This window comes from Suricata suricatta, chromosome X (assembly GCF_006229205.1).
Source record: "Suricata suricatta isolate VVHF042 chromosome X, meerkat_22Aug2017_6uvM2_HiC, whole genome shotgun sequence".
Lineage (NCBI taxonomy): Eukaryota > Metazoa > Chordata > Mammalia > Carnivora > Herpestidae > Suricata > Suricata suricatta.
In genome coordinates this window covers 30558812-30578896 of record NC_043717.1, presented here as the reverse complement: position 1 = coordinate 30578896, position 20085 = coordinate 30558812, and the positions used below count along the sequence as shown (strand labels likewise).

The 20085-nt window shown below is 38.0% G+C and overlaps 1 protein-coding gene across 2 annotated transcripts in view; it reads right to left on the bottom strand.

Annotated features, from left to right (window-relative positions):
• PRRG1 (proline rich and Gla domain 1) overlaps positions 1-20085 on the bottom strand; it is a 121908-nt gene that overhangs the window by 52838 nt on the left and 48985 nt on the right. For both annotated transcript variants that reach the window (XM_029929958.1, XM_029929957.1), the window contains exon 2: positions 8852-8902. In XM_029929958.1, the coding sequence (XP_029785818.1) occupies positions 8852-8861 (10 nt within the window). In that variant the 5' untranslated portion in view covers positions 8862-8902. The remainder of the gene's footprint in view (positions 1-8851; positions 8903-20085) is intronic.

Below are 20085 nucleotides of genomic sequence, written 5' to 3'. Positions count from 1 at the left end.
AATGGAGAACCAGGGGGAGCGGAGGAGGGAGAGAGAGTTGGGGAGAGAGAGGGTTGCAAAACTTGAGAGACTATTGAATGCTGAGAATGAACTGAGGGTTGAGGGGGAAGGGGGAGGGGGGAAAAGAGGTGGTGGTGATGGTGGAGGGCACTTAAGGGGAAGAGCACTGGGTGTGGTATGGAAAACAATTTGACAATAAAATATTATGGAAAAAAAATAAAAGCCAAATTTTACATCGTATATTCAGACGTCTCTTGTCCAATGATTTTGTTTTTTCTTTAATGTTTTATATTTTAAAAGAGAGAAACACAGTGGGGGTGGGGACGGGTAGAGAGAGGGAGACACAATCCGAAGCAGGCTCCAGGCTGTCAGCAGAGCCCGACACAGGGCTTAAACCCACGAACCGTGAGATCATGACCTGAGCCAAAGTTGGACACTTAACCAACTGAGCCACCCAAGCACCCCAGTGATTTTATGCTTACTAAGGAATAATGAGATACAGAGAAATGGTAAAATAGATTCTCTCACAAAGAAAGGTAGAAGGCCAAGTTTTCTTTGAAGGAATTTTATAATTTATAACCCCTTCTTATTAACGAATTCTACATGAAATGGTACATGCCAGCAATCAAGTTATTAGCAATCTTCAGAATTGACTTAAATGTATGATACTCTTAATACATGATATTTATGGATGACGGAGTATGCCTTACCCACAGGAAACAAATACAGAACTAGCAAATGGTCTAATCTGCACAAAATTAAGCACACAATCTGGTGAAATCATCAAAACAGAAGAATTCCAAAGATGGGTTTTTCTCTTATCACTAGTGTCTTGATTATATCAGCAAGAATATCATTGGTTTTAGTGTTTACATTTTTTACAACCATAAAAGTTTCTTGTTAGTTTATAAATTCTATCTACATTGATTACAGTTCTGTCCCACTTGGAAGAATATGGAAATAACTATAACTGATAATCACCATTTAATGGGGAAAAGAGATGTAGACAGAACTTACCAAATATGAAATATAGTTTTAAATACTTAACTCTATGTTACAGTGAATGCTTTACAACTTGTCAACACAGACAGTATAATACCATCTATATGACAGTTGGCTGTAATCTATTTTTTTATGTTTTTTAATTTATTTTTGAGAGATAGAGAAAGAGAGCATGAACAAGGGAGGGTCAGAGAGAGAGGGAGACACAGAATCCAAACACAGGCTCCAGGCTCTGAGCTGTCAGCACAGAGCCCAATGCGGGGCTTGAACCCACGAACCGTGAGATCATGACCTGAGCCAAAGTTGGACGCTTAACCAACTGAACCACCCAGAGGCCCCTTATTTATTTATTTATTTATTTACTTACTCATTCATTCATTCATTCATTCATTCATTCATTCATTATGTTTTCAGTTGGCTATAATGTAGACTCTAGGAATGGATAAATGTCCTAATAGAACATATTCTACAGTTAATCAAAAAGCCACATTTCAGAGGTGGCTATTCAGACAGCATTCAAAGACTGCATTCAGCTACCTTTTTCTCCTGCCAACAACAGCAGAGTATAATGTTTAAGAAATGGGGTCTCAATGACAAATTAGTGACTTCATTAATTAGCACACAGATTTCAGAAATAACTTTTTACTGGTGAAATTAATACTGTTTACATGTGAATTTTCTCTAGAAATGATAGCAGAATGCGAACTTTTGCTTTCTCTTTCAGAAGGGGAGGTGCTACATACCATGAGCACTTCGTTTTCTTCCTTTACCTTATGGTGGTTCCTCAGGGACCCCTTTTGAAAAGCTGGGGCTTCACTGCACACACTGGAAACCACTGCCCCATCTCGACCCCTTCATTTTATTGACAAGAAAACTGAAGTCCAGAGGTTAAGTGACTTACCCAAAGATACAACTGCTTGATTACAGAACCAGGGCTATACCTTGGTTTCTATAACCATATAATGCTCTCCTTTAGACTCAAATTACTTCTATGAAAAACATCATAATATGTGAATTATGGCTTATCTCTAAAGATTTACTTTCCTTTATTCTAAACCAGTGGTTCTCAGCCCAGGGCAATTTTGCAACCCCCCCCCCCCCCCGCCCGCCAGGGAACATTTAGCAATGTTTGGATACATTTTTGGTTATCAAACTTGGAGAGGAAAGAACCACTGGCCTCTAGTGTGGAGAGGCCAATGATGCTGCTAAACATCTTAGAACATACAGGACAGCATCTTTCACCAACAAAACGTCAACAATCACTCCTAGATACACATCTTGAAAACTGAAAACAGAGATTCAAATAAAAACTTGTACAATAATGTTCATAGAGCATTACTTACAACAGCCAAAGGGTGGAAACAACCCAAATGTCCATCAACTGATGAAAAGATAATCAAAATGTGGTATATGTATTTTTTTATTTTATGTCTTTATTTTATTTTGAGAGAGATACAGAGTGTGAGCAGGGGAGGGGCAGAGAGAGGCAACACAGAATCTGAAGCAGGCTCCAGGCCTTGAGCTGTTAGCACAGACCCCAATGTGGGGCTTAAACCCACAGATTGTGAGATCATGACCTGAGCTGAAGACGGATGCTTAACCAAATGAGCCACCCAGGTGCCCCAAAATGTGGTATATTTATACAATGGGATATTATTCAGCCATAAAAGGGATAAGGTACTAATATTAATATTAACATGGATAAACCTAAAAAAAACACAAATGAAAAAAGCCAGACACAAAAGGAAATAGGTTGTATTTCTCCCTTCATAAGAAATATTCAGAATAGATAAACCCACAGAGTAAGAAACCAGATTACAGGTTGCCAGGGCCTAGGGAGAGGGAGGAACAGAGACTGCTTAATGGGTCTGGCATCTGCACTGGAAAATATTTTGGAACCAGACGGTTGTATAACATTGTGAAGGTACTAAATGTCACTGAGTTATACATTTTAAAATGGTCACATACACACACACACACACACACACACACACAATGGAATACTACATGGCAATGAGAAAGAATGAAATATGGCCATTTGTAGCAAAGTGGATGGACCTGGAAAGAGTCATGCTAAGCGAAATAAGTCAGGCAGAAGGACAGATACCATATGTTTTCACTCATAGGTCTAACAGGAGAAACCTAACAGGGGACCATGGGAGGGGAAGGGGGTGGGAAAAAGTCAGGGAGAGGAAGTGAGGCAAATCATGAGAGACTCTTGAATACTGAAAACAAACTGAGGGCTGAAGAGGAAGGGGGGTGATGGTTATGGAGGAGGGTACTTGTGGGGAAGAGCACTGGGTGTTATATGGAAACCAACTTGGTAATAAACTATTAATAAAATATATGAAGCAAAACCTGAAAACCAGGTAAATAAATAAAATGGTCACTTCTGTGTTACATGAATTTTGCCTCAAATGAAATGAAAATGTCAGTAGTGCAAGCCTAACTTATGTACCAAAGGTTATTTTCTTGTTAAATAGGTAAAAGCCATCAAGGACAGAAAAGCATCAAGCATTACAATGAGATTTTTTTTTTTTTTAAGTAACTTGACCCTTCAATAGTAAACTCATTTTCCTAGTGGGAAAGACTTGCCAGGAAAAAATTATGGCTGTTGTCAACCCCAAGCAGATCTGTATTACTGTTATAAAATTATGAAGATAAGGTTTACGATAAATTGGTGACATCATCTAAACTGCAGAGGCATGAATATGCTACTGTAATAAAGAGACTCTGAAATTTAATATAAGCCAGTAAATGAAATAATTAATTGTCTTTAAATGTGTGCCTTGACTTGAACTATAAACCAGGGAGCTGTCAAATGAAATCAGACACTACATTAAGAGACATTCAGTTTACAAGGCTTGTCAGTTTGAACATTTATTTCCTGTTTGACAACACAGAGCTGTATGCTCAGAGTTAAAATTTAGGATTGGCCTCAACTGAGCAGTAGTTCAGCAATGAATCAAAGAGCTTAGAGATATACTGTGGTAGCTCTAAACCATCTTTCCTTCTACTAAGTCTTGATAAGGGGGGGAACAGGTTTGGCTAAAAGGAGCCAAGCACACCCAGGGACCCAAAGAATTATGCTGCTACATTTCAATAAAAAACCAAGACTGTAACTGGCACATTGCCACTTTTTTTTTTTTAAAGCAAAACGGTATGTTCATGTATACTAGAACATCAAAGGGATTAAGTTACCATTAGATATAGAAAATGAAGGTGGAAACTGATGTTTTCAGATTAAGATTTTGTAGACCTTTGGCTGAGTAAAAGCTATTTCCACAGACTAAACACTGAAAGGGGAGAAACAAAAAATGCTAAGCTATCTTCATATTTTTATTTTAATTATTCTCCACAAATAAGACCTGTCTGCTTGCCATCATTCACCTATTCCAGACACTGTTTTCTATAAAACAAAGCAAAATTAATCCTTTTGAAGATTTGCAACTAAATATTATTCCTATTTTGTAAAACAGGTTTGCTATTATTTTTTTTATAATAGTTTATTATCAAATTGGTTTCCATATAACACCCGGTGCTTCTCCCCACAAGTGCTCCCCACCGTGACCATCACCCCCTTCCCTCCCTCCCCCTCCCCCTTCAGTCCACAGTTCCATTTCAGTATTCAATAGTCTCTCATGATTTGTGTCCCTCACTCTCCCCAGCTCTCTTTCCCTCTTCCCCTCCCTATGGTCCTCTGTTAGGTTTGTCCAGTTAGGCCTATGAGTAGGTTTGCTATTATTGAGACAGCTTAATGAATTTCTACCAGAAGCTCTGTTCCTAAGGTAAAGACAGTAAAATTAGCAATCAATAACTATATATTAGGCTAACAAATATCATAAACTGCTGCTAGAGTACTTAGAACATACAGTAAGAGAACTATGTTCTGATAAAAAGAATTCAGATGCAAAATAGGTATAACTTAAAAAACCAAATTTAGGGCAACTGGATGACTCAGTTGGTTAAGTGTCGGACTTTGGCCTAGGTCATGATCTTGCCCTTCCTAAGTTCAAGCCCCGCATCGGGCTCTGTGCTGACAGCTCACGCTGGAGCCTGTTTCAGATTCTGTGTCTCCCTCTCTTTCTCTGCCCTCCCCCCCTCATGCTTGCTCACTCGCTCGCTCTCAAAAATAAACAAACACCTTTAAAAAATCGAATTCTACTCATACATTGTAACGAAACAATAACTTCCAAAATTTTTAGGAAGACCCATGAAATTACTTTGTTGAGTATTGAGACTTTTGTCACTTTGTCATGAATCTACCAGTTGCTCAGGGGGTGAGAATTAGAAAAGGTAGAATAAAGTTTTAATTTCCATCTGAAAATAATAAAGATAAATACCTCAGCGTTATGTACATAGTATTTTGTGAGCCTATGATACACATTTGTAAAATATTCACATTCTCTTCTTTGTGAAAATATTAATTCTCCACTAAAATCTTACGATTTTATTTATACATGCTGTTTCTTTTTGTAACAGCATCTCCCCTTGTTGTCACATACTATTCTGATGTTCCATAATGTATTATATTCTTCCTGTTCAGAAAAACCACAAACACAAAAACCTATCGATCAAGAAGGGTGGCTTTCACCAGGTAAGTGGTGTCTTAAGCCTCTTACTTTAGACACCTCATACTGTGGGCTATGTCCCCCGCTGCTCAGAAGACTTTTGATATTTAAGGCACTCCACTATCTGATACACCTGTTTTAGTTGTTATCATAAATGGTGAACCAATTCTCTTTGCCCATCTGTCCAGTCCCCCATGCTGCAAGAAATATATGAATGTACATCACAGGGTTCTCTTACAACTCAAGTAAGATACCATATGAGTAATATCGACGAGTTATGAAGTGTTCCACAGATACTTGTTAATATCCAAATAATTACATATTCTTAAAAATCCTGAATATAGGGGTGCCTGGATGGCTCAGTCAGTAAAGGATCTGACTCTTGATTTCCGTTCAAGTTATGATCTCATGGTTCATGGGATTAAGCCCCATGTTGGGTTCTGCACTGCCAGTGCAGAGCCTGCTTGAGATTCTCTCTCTCCTCCTTTCTCTGCCCCATCCCCGTTTGCGCTTTCACTCTCTCTCTCTCTTTCTCAAAATAAGTAAACATTAAAAAAAAGTCCTAAGTACAAGGCGCTAGCTCAGAACTCATATATATATGTGTATGTGTGTGTATATGTATATGTGTGTGTGTATTTATTAACATATATTTAATAGATATACTATAAACACTATACTATATACTATATATGGTATACAATATATACTATATATTAAGTATAGTATATTATATAATTTATGCTATACTATTATATATAAAATATAAATATATATAACATATTATAGTATATTTAAATTCCATGTAATATTTATAGACTATAACTATATATGTTACATATGTAGTATATATATATATATATATACCATATACATATTAACTATATGTAGTAAATCCGATTTTATGATATATATCTCATAAATACCATATATATTATATATATCCCATATATATACTAAATATACTAAATATATATATGGGATATAGAGAGAGAGTAAATGGGATTTCAAGGAAATAAAATGGACACTGATGGTGGTGTCATAAAAATTAAATACAAAAGTGTGTTCTTATCCTCCCACAACCATTTTTAGGACTTGGCTTACAATTTTTTCATGTCACATAAAAGAATGATTCATCTAACATATTTATAAATAATTTCATCCAGTATCAAAGGATAGTAAAAGAAATTCACCTCAATATTAATTTTAATTTTTCACCTACACTGTATAGTTTTCCAGCTGTGTTCTTTGTTTCCAAGCCTCCTCATTAATGAGGCTAGTGCCATGTCTTTGTGTTATTTTCCTCTGCTGTCCCTTTGTATGACACATTGAGCTATGTTTGTCAGAATCTTTGCCAAATCCAGTAAAAACTTCATTGTATGTTGCCAGAAAAGAAAAAAAATACCACACAGTAGCATCTTTTTTCCCCCCCTAACAGTGACAGCAATTAGCAAGTGAAATCAGGCAAGCTAAGTAAAGCTTAGAGAGTAAAGGATGGAGGCTTCAAGACTCAGGATGTTAAGAATGCTTTTAAAGTGGACAACAAAAACAGTCCAAAAGCTATTATAAGCTTCCATGTGTGTGTAAAGTAGCATTTTTTGGAGCACTTCCCTTACCTCATCTCTGGGTTGGAAATATGCCCATCTGTGCAAATAACAGTACCATGCCCTACCCTTTATCAAGAACTCTTATTGCCTGACCATTTAAATAAACACTTGCTGAAGCACTTTTAAAGTAAGCTCCTAAAGATCTCCTTGCTAATGACCTGAGGATCATTCTGAAAAGGAAGAGAGGAAACAAGGAATGTGTTGCTCTGTCTCAGTGCAGCTTTCTTCTTGTTGTGGTCATTATGAAATCCAACAATCCAAACATTATCGAAATCCACCTGAAGCCTGAGATTACGTAGGGACCAAGCCACAATGAGTTATTCTGGAAACTTCTGCTGACAGCTGACTTAGGGTTAGAATTAGTCCCAGAACTTTCAACAGTTCTTTGTAAATGTATTTTTTTAAATATTTCTGAACCAAGCTTATTCATTTTTTTACATTTCTAAACTATCAGGAGATTGGTGTATTTTGTGGAGGTTAGGAAAGAACCAAAATTCCTGGGGCTAATCAATCCCTAAAGATATCACTAGAGGAAACAGGCAAATCTGACTTAACAAGGTTCAGGAAGAAATTTTCCATCATTGATCCATAATCCCTGGGGCTACCTTCCAGGGCCCATACTAAGGTGGGGCAAGCAAAGTGCCTAGAGCACAAAACATAAGGGGGCACTCTATGTCACTTGCACAACCCCAGTCCCAGCCCTGCTTGCTGCCTACAGAAACATCTGATCAAAAAAACTTTATTTTAACCATTAGGAGACAAAACCAATGAAAATATACTTAACTCAATAAGGACAAGAATGAGCTGCTCTCTTATATTATACTTTAGAGTTCCCAACACACTTTTATACGTATCATTACATTATGCCAACCACAACTTCCTGAAGCTGGAAGTGCAGAATATATGAATCACACTTGAGATGCACAAACAAATATAGGGGAACTCTAGGATTAGATCAAAGTACTATAAGTAGAATTTTTTTCAGGCTCCTGACTCTATGCCTAATACATTTCTCACTATACTACACAACACCTAGTCTTCCTCTGAGGTCTTTTATGCATTTGATTTTATGGTCTATGTTGATTAGGATAATTTATGAAGTCACCAGTGATCGGTTACTATTAAAGATAAAATGACTATAAATAGCCTCATGAGAAAGGACAAATCAAAGGAATTCATCTAATGGTTCTTAATGCCAGGCTTTAACATTTTAGGGGAAATCAAAACCATTTATATATTAACCTCACAATGAATTTCTTAATACTGTCATTGGTTGTATAGCAGAATCTGTTTTTGTTGATGTAATTATCAACAAGGCTTAGGAACCAATGGAAGCAAATGAATAACTTTCCTAAAAGTTGTAAAGAAGCTGGGATTAGGGCAGGTCTATACATATCAAGTTTGAGCCATCTCTCCCTGTACCGGGAGATGTTCAGAAAAGAGCAGAAGGAATTAAAAAAAAAAAAAGAAAGAAAGAAAACCTTGCCAATGAGCAGCATGTGGTCTGTTGGTCTTTCTCTGCACAGCCCTGCTTCAGACAAAAACTTTCTAATCCTAACCAGAAATACAATTTAGATGTCCACAAAAAAAACATTGAGTTGCAAATTTGATTTCCTGTATACATAGATTAATATGGAGAAAGTATAAATTATTTAAAAGCAAAGAGAAACTTACTCCTCCCCATGTTTTCTTGTGGTCTCTGGCAGGTCCCTGGATGATGATTCCCTGTATAAAAAAAAACAAATACACATAGTCAGATTCACAGAGATTGAGTCACTGTATCAAATAAGTTCCATTAAAGCTAATGTGGTCAACATGAACATTTCATTTTAGTGCATTCCAATCTTGTCCCCTTACACAAATGTTTTCTTCCTCATAAATAGATATCTAACTTTAGAGAAACACAGCATTCTGAAGGCATGGACCCTATCTGTTATCAACTTACTATGTCCTTATTTATCTACCATTAGTTTCTGTTCTTATCAGATAAAAGTCATCAAATTGGTCACATGCTTATTTCTTAGGAAGGCAGTGATATGATATAAACAAAAAATGTTGGACAAAAATGCCAAAAGGTCCAATTATAATAGCCAAGCTAGGATGTTATGAATTTGCCTATCCCTGGCTTCTCTTCAGTGTCATTCGGTGACAAATCCAATACCCTTCAGGGTATAACATTTTCTTGAATGGTATCAAGCAGTAGTACCCTAATTAAATTATCCCTGAGGCAAAGCAGCCCACAGAGTTTTTACCAATAAAGAGTATGAATCAATAACAATGAATTACTGACAATAGAGATTTTGAAGGAAAAAAAACGCATAATCCAAATGCAGGTATGCATGGAGGAACAGCAATTGTTTTTAAAAGATGAAAATATACACAAAAGCTAATTCATACCTTAATGCTTCATTTTCTTACAGGGCTCAATCACAGAATTGCCACATATTTATTGTTCACCAATTGTTCACATTCCCAACATGCAGTTAAGCACCAGAAAGGCAAAATTATAAGACATAATCGATCTGTCCCATTAAGAAATGTATAGCCTACTTGAAGTTAGGCATATAGAGGAGAATGATATAATCAAGATGGCCATATAGGTCATTCCCAACTATAGTCCCCCTCACAAGAAGACTAACGGTCAACTATCCATAGAAAAAACATCATTGTGAAAATCCCACATTGGAAGGGTAAGAGGACTGGACACACTCTGACACCATTGCCCTTCCCCTACAGTGGCGGAGTGCCACTATGAGACCCCCCCCCCACCAGGGCCTATGGTTTCTACATTGGGGAAAGAGTGCCCAGGGGCAGACATCTAGCTCCTCCAGCACATGGGACACTTCCCAAGAAGCCCACTCATGTCTTGTCTCACAGGAATCTACAGGGCTTGACTACTGGAGACAGACAGAGATGGAGAAGGGGGTGGAGCTTACAGCAAATAGTGCTCAGATCTTGGCTGATGGATGGCTTTAATGCTTGCAGCAGCACTCCTAAAAAGAGACTCCACCCAGTAGCTCTAGCCTTCCAGAGCTGAGCCACTGGCCTCCTCCAGCTTACGGAACTTGGTTGGCAGTTTTGCCTGATTTGGATCCCCAGTCAGTGGGCCATACTGGCAGGCAGGCCTCTTCTACCATCTTGCCCAAGAAAGGAAGCAAATTCCCAGCTCTGCCCTAACACTGAGCATAACCTCCAGCTCCACCCATCCAGGAAGCCCAGCCAGGGAATGAGAGCGGCCACAGAGCTTATCCTGTAGCTCTGCTCCATCAGGAAATCAATCAAACCAACAGCCCTGTCCAACTGTTCACCATAACCTCTGACCCCACATAACGAAAAATCCTGAATAGTGGCCTGGAAAACATGAGGGCACAGCCAATTGTACTGTAAGACACAGCCTAGCCTACGGTCCCAGCCAGCTGAGAAGCTTAGCCTATAACCCTAATAAGCAGAGGAGCCTCTACTACTTGACTACTTGCTTTGCCTAATTGTTGAACACAGCCTGTGGCCTTTACCCAGACAGGAAACCAAGCTGTTAACTCTACCCAATCAAGTAGCATAGCCTGTGGTCCCAAGAGACAAGGAAGCCTAGCCAATGACCTTGCCTATCAGATGAGCACAGCCAATGCCTCACATGATCATGAAGACAAGCATGCAGCCTCACTGAACTTCAGGGCACGAAATGCAAGCCCCATATAAACACAAGAGTTCAGCCAGTGGCACCATATGGTTGTAGAGCACTATCTGAGACCCCACACAACCAGGGATGATTGCAAAGGCCAGCCTGTAGCCCTATCCAATCAAGGAGTTCAACCAGAGGCACCATACTGCCAAGGAACATAGCCTGGGACATCGCAGATCCCAGCTAATGAGCCCACCTGACTGCGAAGCACAATTAATAGCCCCATCCAAACAAGAAGATAGTTGCCCAGTGATTCTGCTTAAACATGGACCCCAGCCAGATGCATCCCCCCAACCTCGGAGCACGGGCAATGGCCTCACTCAACAAGAGATACTAATAGCAAGCCCTGCCTTCCCAGAGAGGCCTCCCACAGAGGCTTCCCTGCTAAAGTGAACCTGTAAAGTCTGAAAAAGGAGACTGCTTAAACAAATGCAGAGATACCAATGCAAAAAACCAAGAATCATGAAGAAACAGGTAAACATGACACCACCAAAAGAAACTAAAAATGCTGCAAAAACTGACCCTAATAAAATGGACTGTCTGAAAAAGAATTCAGAATGATCTTAAAGAACACCAGTAAACTACAAGAAAAGAGATGGCTAAATTAAATTAGGAAAACAGTGCTATGAACAAAATGAAAGTGCAACAAAGAAAGAAACCATCAAAATCAGAAATCATGGAGCAAAAAAATTATGACTGCAGAATTCAATAGAACAAAATGGCATTAGTAAGTGCTTACCCATCAATAATTACTTTAAAAGTAAATGGATTAAATTCCCCCCCCCCAAAAAAATGCAGAATGGCTGAATGGATTAAAAACAGGACCCCAATGAGACACATAATGTCTACAAAAGACTCACTTGAACTTTAAGGACACATATAAAATGAAAGGATAGAAACATATTCCAAGTAAATGATAACCAAAAGAAAGTAGGGATAGTATCAGACAAGATAGGCTTTAAGTTAAAAATGGTCACAAGAATGAAGGTCATTATATAATGAAGAAGAGTCAATTCATTAAAAATATATAACAATTATAAATATTTAACTATTTATACATAAAACAAATACATAAAATACATAAACACATAAAACAAATGCTAACACAACTAGGAGGAGAAATAAATAGTAATACAATAAAAGCTGGGGGCTTTAATACCCACTCTCAATGATAGATAGACCATACAGAGAATCAACCAAGAAAGAGCAGATGTAAACAATACTATAGACCAAATGGAACAAACAGACACAAAGAGAACATTCTGTCTAACAGCAGAATACACATTCTTCTCAAGTACACATGGAATGCTTTCTATGATAGATCACATGGTAGGCCACAAGTCTCAACAAATTCAAGAAGACAGAAACCATATCAACTATCTTGTAAAACTACAGTGGTATGAAACTACAAATCAGTAATGGATAGAAAGTTGGAAACGTCTCAAATACATGGGAATTAAAGAACACACTCCTGTCTAACCAATGGACCAAAAAAGAAAGCAAAGCAGAAATTAAACAAAATCCTGAAACATAAAAATACAGAAACACAACAGAAGAAAACCAGTGGGATGCAGCAAAAGCAGTTCTATGAGGGAAGTTTATAGTGATGAAGTTTCAAGGAAAAAAAATCTCAAAAGACAACCTAGTAACACAAGAATAAACAAAGCCCACAGTTAGTTGAAGAAATAAATACTAAATATTAGAGAAGAAATAAATAAAATACAGGATAGCAAAACACCAGAAAAGATTAACAAAATAAAAGCTGGTTCATTAAAAAGATGAACAAAAAGGCAAATCTTTAACTAGACCAAAAAAATTAAAATAAGAGGACACATTACAATATCACAAATATGAAGGATAAGACTACTATTAACAATTATACACCAACAAATTGGGCAACCCAGGAAAAATTGATGCACTAGAAATATATAACCCATCAAGGCTAAATCATATAGAAATAGAAAATCTGAACAGACTAATAATGAGTAAGGAGATAGAATCAGTAATCAAAAACTTCCCAACAAAGAAGTCTTGGACTAGGTGGTTTCCCTGGTGAATTTTACCAAACATTTAAAGAAAAATTAATGCTAATCCTGCTCAAACTCTTTCCAAATAAAACAGAAGGATAAAAATCATATAATCATCTTAATAGATGCAGAAAAAGCATTTGATAAAATTCAACATCTATTCACAATAATAATTAAAAAAACCATCACTGAATTGGGTACGGAAGGAACATACCTCAACATACTAAACTCCATATTAAAGAAGCCCAAAGCTAACATCATACTCAATTATGAAAGACTGAATGCTATTCTTCTAAGATCAAGAACAAGACAAGGATGCCCACATTCACCACTCCTACCCAACATAGTACTAAGACCTAGCCAGAGCAATCAGGCAAGAAAAAGAAATAAAAGGCATCTAACTTAGAAAGGAGTAAGCAAAATTATCTCTGTTTGCAGAGGATATGATCATATATACAGAAAATCCTAATGATTCTTAAAAAAAAGAAAAACCTGTTAAAATGATTCAGTAAAATTGCAGGATACAAAATCAACATAGAAAAATAAGTTGTTTCCATAGCCTAACAATCAACTGTCTGAAATATAAACAATAACCCCACTTATAAAAGCATCAAAAAGAAAAAAATATTCCCAGCAACTATACTACTAGGAATTTATCCAAAGGACACAAAAATGGGCCACATGTACCCCAAAGTTTATAGCAACCTTATCAATAATAGCCAAATTATGGAAAGAACCCAAATGTCCACTGACTGTTGAATGGATAAAGTAGATGTGGTATATGTATATGTGTATATACGTACACACACACACACACACACACACACACACACACACACAAATGGAATACTATTCAGTGATGAAAAAGAATAAAATATTGCCATTAGCGACAACATGGATGGAAATAGAGGGTATTATGCTAAGCGAAATAAGTCAGTCAGAAAAAGACAGATACCATATGATTTTACTCATATGAGGAATTTGAGAAACTCACCAGAACATAATGGAAGGAAAAATAAGATAAAAACAGAGAAGGAGGCAAACCATAAGAGACTTAAACACAAAGAACAACCAGGGCTTCTGCAAGGCAGGTGGGGGGAATGGTTTAAATTGGTGATGGGCATTAAGGAGGGCACTTTTTCAGGTGAGTGCTGGGTGTCATATGTAAGAGATCAATCACTGGGCTATACTCCTGAAGCCAAGACTACACTGTACATTAACTAACTTGAATATCAATAAAAAGAAAAAAGAAAAGAAAAACACTGGGAATAATTTTAACCAAGGAAATGGTTATAAATCAGAAGAACTAATACTGTTAAAATGCCCATACTACCCAAAGCCATCTGCAGATTCAATGCAATCCTTATCAAGATTCCAATGGTGCTTAATGTCACTAATCATCATAGAAATGCAAATCAAAACCACAAAGGTACATCCCCTCACACCTGTTAGGATGTCTATATCAAAAAGACAAAGGATAACAAATGCTAGCAAAGATGTGAAGAAAGGGAACCCTTACACCCTGCTGGTGGTAATGTAACCTGGTATAGCCACTATAGAAAACAGTATGGAAGTTCCTCAATAAGCTAAAAAAAAAAAAAAAAACCGGAACTGCCATATGGCCCATCAATTTCACTTTGGGGTATATATCTGAAGGAAATGAAACCAGTATATGGAAGAGATTTCTATATGTTCATTGCAACATTACTTACAAGAGTCAAAACAAATATCCACTGACAGATAAATGTATAAAGAAAATCTCTCTCTCTCTCTCTCTCTCTCTCACACACACACACACACACACATATACACACGAATATTATTCACCCATAAAAAAGGAAATTCTGCCATTTGCAACAACATGGATGAACCTTGAACTCATTATGTTGAGTGAAATAAGCCAGACAATGAAAGACAAATAGGGGTGCCTGGGTGGCTCAGTTGGTTAAGCGTCCAACTTCTGCTCAGGTCATGATCTCATAGTTCGTGGGTTTAAGCCCTGCATCAGGCTCTGTGCTGACAGCTCAGAGCCTGGAGCCTGCTTCAGATTCTGTGTCTCCCTCTCTCTCTGACCCTCCTCTGCTCACGCTGTCTCTGTCTCTCAAAAATAAATAAAAAACATTAAAAATTAAAAAAAAAAGACAAATACTCTGATCTCACTTATGCATGTAATCTTGAAAAAAAAAAAACTCATAAAAACTCAGAAAACAGTAGAGTGGTAGTTGCCAGGGGCAGGGAGAAGGGGGAAATAGGTGAAGGTAGTCAAAAGGTACCAACTTTCTGTTTTAAAATGATTAAGTTCTAGGGTGTAATGTACAATATGGTGACTATAGTTAGGAACACTGTGCTGTATATTTGAAAGACAATGAGTGGATATTAAAGTTTTCAACACACACATACAAAATTCAAACTATGTGAGGTAATCTGTCAACTAACCTTTTGTGGCAATCATTTCACAATATATACATGTATCAAATCAACACATGTACCTTAAATTTATACAATGCTGTATGTCAATTAGATCTCAAAAAAGCTGGGAAAAAAAGAAGTCAAGCATATATGAGACAACCAGAGAATATTTATGACACTGAGACCTGATAAATAGTGGTGTGACAATGGAAAATAATTTTCTATTTCAAATTCCTTACAAAAGAAGGGCACTATAGGAGTGCCTGGAAGGCTCAGTTGGTTGTGTATCTGACTCATGAATCAAGTCATGATCTCAGGGTTGTAGGATCAAGCCCTGCATTGGGCTCTGTGCTGAGCATAGAGCTTGCTTGGCATATTCTGTCTGTCTCTGTCTCTCTCTCTCCTGCTGCTCCTCTCATCTGCTCTGTCTCTAAAATTAAAAAAAATTAATTAAAATAAATTTTAAAAAATGTTTAAAGCAGGGCAATGAACTATATCTGTTTCCCAAATTGACCTACACAGGATGTTAAAAAGTGCATTATTCAAAAACAGGGCTCTGAACAAGTAAATGTAAGATATGCTCTCTTAAAGTTAAATGGGTTTATTATAAGACTTTTCACATGCTTAAAAATGCTAATTACCAATGTGATCAAAGTACAGTCTCTTAGTGTATTTGGCTACATAATCCTCTTTGTAAGTAGTTATTTCTCAGGAGTCCTTTTCTTTGGAGCTGAGTCTGGGAAACTGGACAAGGTAACTATGAAAGCCTCTTGCAGGGTTCTTTATTTTCTAACAAAATATTAATTGTATAGAACAAGACTAACATATGGGGTTTTTTTGTTTGTTTTTATTTTTGAGAGACGGAGAGCGTGAGCAGGGGAAGGTCAGAGAGAGAGAGGGAGACAGAGACTCTGAAGCAGGCTCCAGGCTCTGAGCTAGCTGTCAGCACAGGGCCTGACGCGGGGCTCAAACCCACAAACTGTGAGATCATGATGTGAGCCGAAGCCGGACGCTTAACCGACTGAGCCACCCAGGCGCCCCAGAACAAGACTAACATAAAGTGAATCAAGAAATAAGCCAGGAGGAGCTAGGTTCTCAGAGAATCTGGGGACCAAAACGAACTTTAGAAAACATCTAACGCTTTCTCTCATTACTCTTCCACTTCTAAAGCTGCAGACCAGTCTCAAAAAAATCTTCTGCAGAACACCAATTTATAAAATGGGTTAGGGTCAAACTCTCCAGGTTGACTTGAGGTAGACAGCTGTAGTCCCACCCACTGGGATTTCCCCTTGAGACAGACTAGATATGTCTCATCAGAAAGCCAGCCCTACTTGGGGCGCCTGGGTGGCTCAGTCAGTTAAGTGTCCGGCTTCGGCTCAGGTCATGATCTCAAGGTTCATGGGTTCGAGCCCCGTGTCGGGCTCTGTGCTGACAGCTCAGAGCCTGGAGCCTGCTTCAGATTCTGTATCTCCCTTTCTCTCTGACCCTTCCCTGCTCGCATTGTCTCTCAAAAATAAATTAAAAACATAAAAAGAAAAAAAAGAAAGAAAGAAAGACAGAAAGAAAGAAAGCCAGCCAGCACTACAGGAAGAAGGGTCTGAAATCTAGTGACCTGTGACCCTTCAAATGAAGCTATTTGGGGAAGGCTCTAGGAAAGAGCTGGAACTCTCATACGTATTCACAGGAAAGTCCTTTACCCTTCCCAAGTATCGTCTTAATTTTAACTGTAATTCCTCCAAGTCAGATAAATAAGTACTCTGTAAAGAATCTCTGTATAAATGAAAAATCATGAAAAGAATTAAGGAGACAAGTCATATGGCACAATTTGGAATTTGAGAAGGTATCTCTGATGGAAACAGGGAAAGGAGATTTGACTGGTAGAGTGCTCTCAGAGATGCTGGGTAAATCTGTGAAGACATCTTGTATTTTATTTCTTCTTTCTTCCTTAATATTTAATAAAGCCCTTTTTTTTTTTTTTTTTTTGAAAAGAATCAAGCCACTTGTATTTGTGTCAGGGGAACCAGAAAGGAAAAGGTTGCCAGGCATGGGCCAGGGCTTTCAAAGAGGACCTGCCTCTCCAGACAACATTGTGGATGGAGGAACAGGTATCAGAAGCAGCTCTCTTCTACGAATACCTGTCAGCTTCCCCACCTAGTCTTTTAGTCGTAAGCTTCCAAAGATCAGAATGTTGTTTTAAAGAGAACTTTCTCACAGAGATGAGGTTCAAGGCCTACTGTCTACACTAGTCCCAAACCCTGAACTCTTCCAGTTGCAGGTTACCAGCGTGCTTCTTCTGATGCCAGAGTTTAGCCTGTTCTTACTGCTCTGATCCCCTGCTGAACTGTTCTCTTTTTTCAGCTGTGTGTGTGTGTTCTAGTTTTTATACCTTTCTGACTTTCTGAGTAGGAGTACTTGTCAATCCTGGTTGTCAGGTGCCCATCCTAAACTTAGTATTACTTCTACAGGAATGGCAACACACTTTAAAAAAATACACATACAGAGGGGCACCTGGGTGGCTCAGTCGGTTAAGCATCTGACTTCGGCTCAGGTCATGATCTCAAAGTTTGTGAGTCGGAGCCCCGCATCAGGTTCTCTGCTGACAGCTCCGAGCCTGGAGCCTGCTTCCGATCCCATGTCTCCCTCTGTCTCTGACCCTCCCCTGCTCATGCCCTCTGTCTGTCTGTCTCTCTCTCAAAAATAAATATTAAAAAAAATTACACACACACACACACACACACACACACACACACACACACACACACATCAGAGCTGCTGTTAGCCAGACTTTAAGAAATTAAACACTCTCTATAACCAGGTTCCACCTTTCTTAATAGTTACACCACACTCCAGCCAAACTGGCCTCCACTCATTCGTTAAATACGCTTTAAACTACGCCTCTGCTCTTTTCCTCTGCATTATCTACACCTTCTAAAATTCCATTCATCCTTCAGTATCAGTGAAGCCTTTCCTCATGACGTCTTTTTCCTCTGAACTTTCATACAATATGAAATTTAGGTGCTATCTCATACAGATGTGCATACCTTACAGTATCCCTCAGACTGTTCAATTCTCAGAGGTAAGCAATTTATCTTCTACATGTTGTCTAGTTTGTGCAGGGCACTAGATCATTCCCAATGAGGGTTCTAGTGGCCTACACAAACCAGACTTAGGGGAAGTTTTGTTATCAAGTACATTTAGGACACATTATTATTGTATAAGTTTCCTTTGGTGTAGATCACTGCTTCAAATTACTCATTTACATACCACCTTCATCAGTTTCATGATTTTTGCTAAATGCATTTTTCATCTATGCTCACTTAACTTCATGGTTTTTTTACTTCAGTATCTACTTTAGCCCCGTGCGGTAAAACAGTGTATGAAAGCATGGGTTTGATGTTTGGTTGTACCTGATGCATATAAAATGTGTAACTATTAAAATTCTTAAACTTTTTCAGGGTTTCCTCCAGTTATTTTGCATATCACAAGTATACACTTTGTAAAACAATGTTTATTCCTGTCGTCAATTACAAAATATTTACTGGGTGTCTTTTACTTGCCAGGCACAGCTCTATTCTTTAGGATAGCTGTTCTCAACTAGGGGCAATTTTCTCACCAAAGGATATTTGGCAATATCTAGATATATTTTTGTTTGTCAAAACTGGGGAGGAGTGCTACTAACTAGTGGGCTGAGGCCAAGAGATACTGCTAAATATCCTACAATGCACAGTACAGCCCTTCCACAAAGATTTATTCAGTCCAAAATGTCAAAAATGTCAAGGATGAGAAACTTTGCTTTAGAGAAACCATGGCAAAGAAAAAAGACAAATTCTCTGCTTTTTTGGAACTTACAATCCAGTGAGAGGATTTTATAGATGATACTCTCCTCTAGTATATTCAAGTAGGATTCCACAGTCTACAGTTGATAAAATTTCTTCTCTGTGTGGATTTCTTATATATGGTAGACATGCTGGCAAAAGCTGACTCCTAGTGCCACAGCCTCTCACTCTACGCATCCTGACAGGAGTTCTACCAGCAGGTCCGAGTATGTATGGGCTTTGCCACCACACATACTGGGGGTTTGAGGTCTGCTCTGCCAACTAACTATCTGACCTTGGGCAAGTTATTTAACTTCTTTAAACCTCAGTTTTTTCATTCATAATGGGACTATTAATGGTAACCCTAATTTCATAGGCTTGGTAGGAGCATTAAATGATAACACAACAGTTCCTGACAACAATAAATGCACATTAAGCAGGACTTACGAAAATGGTAACAAATTTCTTTTCCCACAATGTCTTGGTTCAATCTAGTTCTGGTGGTTCATTTTCTAGTTTATCAATCTGGTTCAATACATTAAGTATCACTATTACTACTTAAGACAGAGAATTAAGATAATTTATATGTTAGGAGCTCAATTTTTAAGAATAAAATCTGATTTTAAGGTTTTAGCTTCAGCTGCATGTACTATGAAATGTGTATCATCAATTCTTTAAGAGCTTCCCTTTTTATTTTTTATGTCCCTTACATTCAATCGCCTCTCTTTTCCCAGCCTTCCAGTGACAACCATAGTCTGGAAACTTCTAATCCTGGTAGTGATTCTTCTTCCAGTAATCCTCTGAGATTCAATTATGTCCAGCTCTTTACTAGTTTTGAAACACTGCAAGCTACATTTTAATTTGTAAAGAAGCACTTCAAAGGTGGCTTTCTTATTCACTCATATGTCTCTCTCATGACTGGGTAGGTAGGTCAATCACTTCACTGTCCTCCACTGTACTCAGATACACCATTACATT